Source organism: Mandrillus leucophaeus, unplaced genomic scaffold, assembly GCF_000951045.1.
Source record: "Mandrillus leucophaeus isolate KB7577 unplaced genomic scaffold, Mleu.le_1.0 Scaffold171, whole genome shotgun sequence".
Lineage (NCBI taxonomy): Eukaryota > Metazoa > Chordata > Mammalia > Primates > Cercopithecidae > Mandrillus > Mandrillus leucophaeus.
Genome location: NW_012101710.1, coordinates 3,089,505 through 3,091,276, shown reverse-complemented (window position 1 = coordinate 3,091,276; position 1,772 = coordinate 3,089,505). Strand labels below are relative to the sequence as shown.

The 1,772-nt window shown below is 47.0% G+C and overlaps 1 protein-coding gene across 1 annotated transcript in view; it reads right to left on the bottom strand.

Annotated features, from left to right (window-relative positions):
• Window positions 1-25: 25 nt before the first annotated feature.
• Window positions 26-1,772, bottom strand: part of FTSJ2 (FtsJ RNA methyltransferase homolog 2 (E. coli)) — a 6,503-nt gene continuing 4,756 nt past the window's right edge. The window contains exon 3 of the mRNA XM_011976931.1: window positions 26-602. Coding sequence (XP_011832321.1) covers window positions 160-602 — 443 coding nt within the window. The 3' untranslated portion in view covers window positions 26-159. The remainder of the gene's footprint in view (window positions 603-1,772) is intronic.

Genomic DNA, 1,772 nt, shown 5'->3' with positions numbered 1-1,772 from the left:
TCTCAAAAAAAAAAAAAAAAAAGAAAGAGACTCCCCACTTGTCCTGTTCCATCTCCAAAATCAGCTCAGATCTCCCAGGAACTCTTCCGGAAGGAGCTCAGGCTACGTTTCGAGCTTAAAAGAAGCTAATGACCATTATGAAAATGGCACAAGAAATCCTCACTGCTTCACAGCGCCCTTCCTTCCCTGGTACTGTGTAGCCAAGAAGTACACTTCTGATGACTCTTTCCTGCTGGCTTCAGGTTTGATGATCCTTACATTCTGGAATTCCTCTGTCAGTCTCCTCTGTAACCGATGGCTTTGACTTCCAGCCCAGGTTTTACAAAGGAATGTTCCCCGAGGTTGCAGGATGTCTGGGGTCATGCTGAGAAGGGTCAGGCACAGGCTGATGAGCCTGTCATGATCGAGGTCCCGGAACCCTGTGGCATTGGGCGCCATGTCGCTCAGAATCACATCTGCTCTCCCACCAGGAAGCACCTCGAGGATTCTCTGTGAGGTTCTCGGGTCAGTCACATCAGCAGGGCACAGAAAAGTTGCTCCTTCCAGGGGGAATATGTGAAGAAGATCTACCCCAAGCACGAAGCCAACAGGAGAGCTGGGATCTATGGAAGAAATGGTGAATGTGTTATTTATTTACACCCTGAATGTTTTCACAAAAATATAGTACATGCAACAAAATGATGAAATAAAAGTAAAATGTCAAGACCAATGCAAAGAGCTAATGTGCAAATAAGTAAACACAGGCCTTTTCTATCTATACAACCTATAAAGACACGTGGTGGGGGAGGTCGTGGGCCTTAACATCTGAGAAGCTGAGGCCCAGAGAGGAAGTAACTGTCCTACAGTCATCCTCAGCCATGGGCAGACCTGTGCCAAGCGCCAGGACTTCTGATTCCAAATCTGGTATCATTTCACTACCCAAGGCTCACTCTCTGTGAAAGGGTTCTTATCTCTGAGTGCTCTTTTTGATAAACTAAAATAGAAAATAGGCCGGTCGCAGTGGCTCACAACTATAATCCCAGCACTCTGGGAGGCTGACACAGATGGATCACCTGAGGTCAGGAGTTCGAGACCAGCCTGGCCAACATGGGGAAATGCTGTCTCCACTAAAACTACAAAACTCAGGCAGGTGTGGTGGCACATGCCTGTAATCCCAGCTAGTCGGGAGGCTGAGACAGGAGAATCTCTTGAACCCAGGAGGCGGAGGTTGCAGTGAGCCAAGATCACGTTCACGCTCTCTCCTTCTGTCACTTTCTCCTACAAGGCATGCTCTTGCTTCATCTCAAGAGCACTACACTCCAGCCTCAGCAACAGAGCGAGACTCCATCTCAAAAAAAAAAAAAAAGAAAAAGAAAAAGAAAATAATATACTAGTGCATAAAGTGCCTCTGGATTAAATCAATAAATCCATTCTCCTTCTCCACCTTAATCCAATTGCTTCCAATGTAGAAACTACTGGAAATAAGTCAAGAGATGAGGAAAATGAACACATACAAAATGTACAAAAACTGACACCAGCTAGGTGCGGTGGCTCACACCTAAAATCTCAGCACTTTGGGAGGCTGAGGAGAACTGCTAGAGCCCAGGAGTTCTAGTCCAGCCTGGGCAACATAGCAAGATCCTGTCTCTACAAAAAAATATAAAAATTAGCTGTAGTCTCAGCTACTCAGGAGACCCAGCTAAAATGAGGCATGAGGCTGGGCGCGGTGGCTCAAGCGTGTAATCCCAGCACTTTGGGAGGCCGAGGCGGGCGGATCACGAGGTCAGGAGATC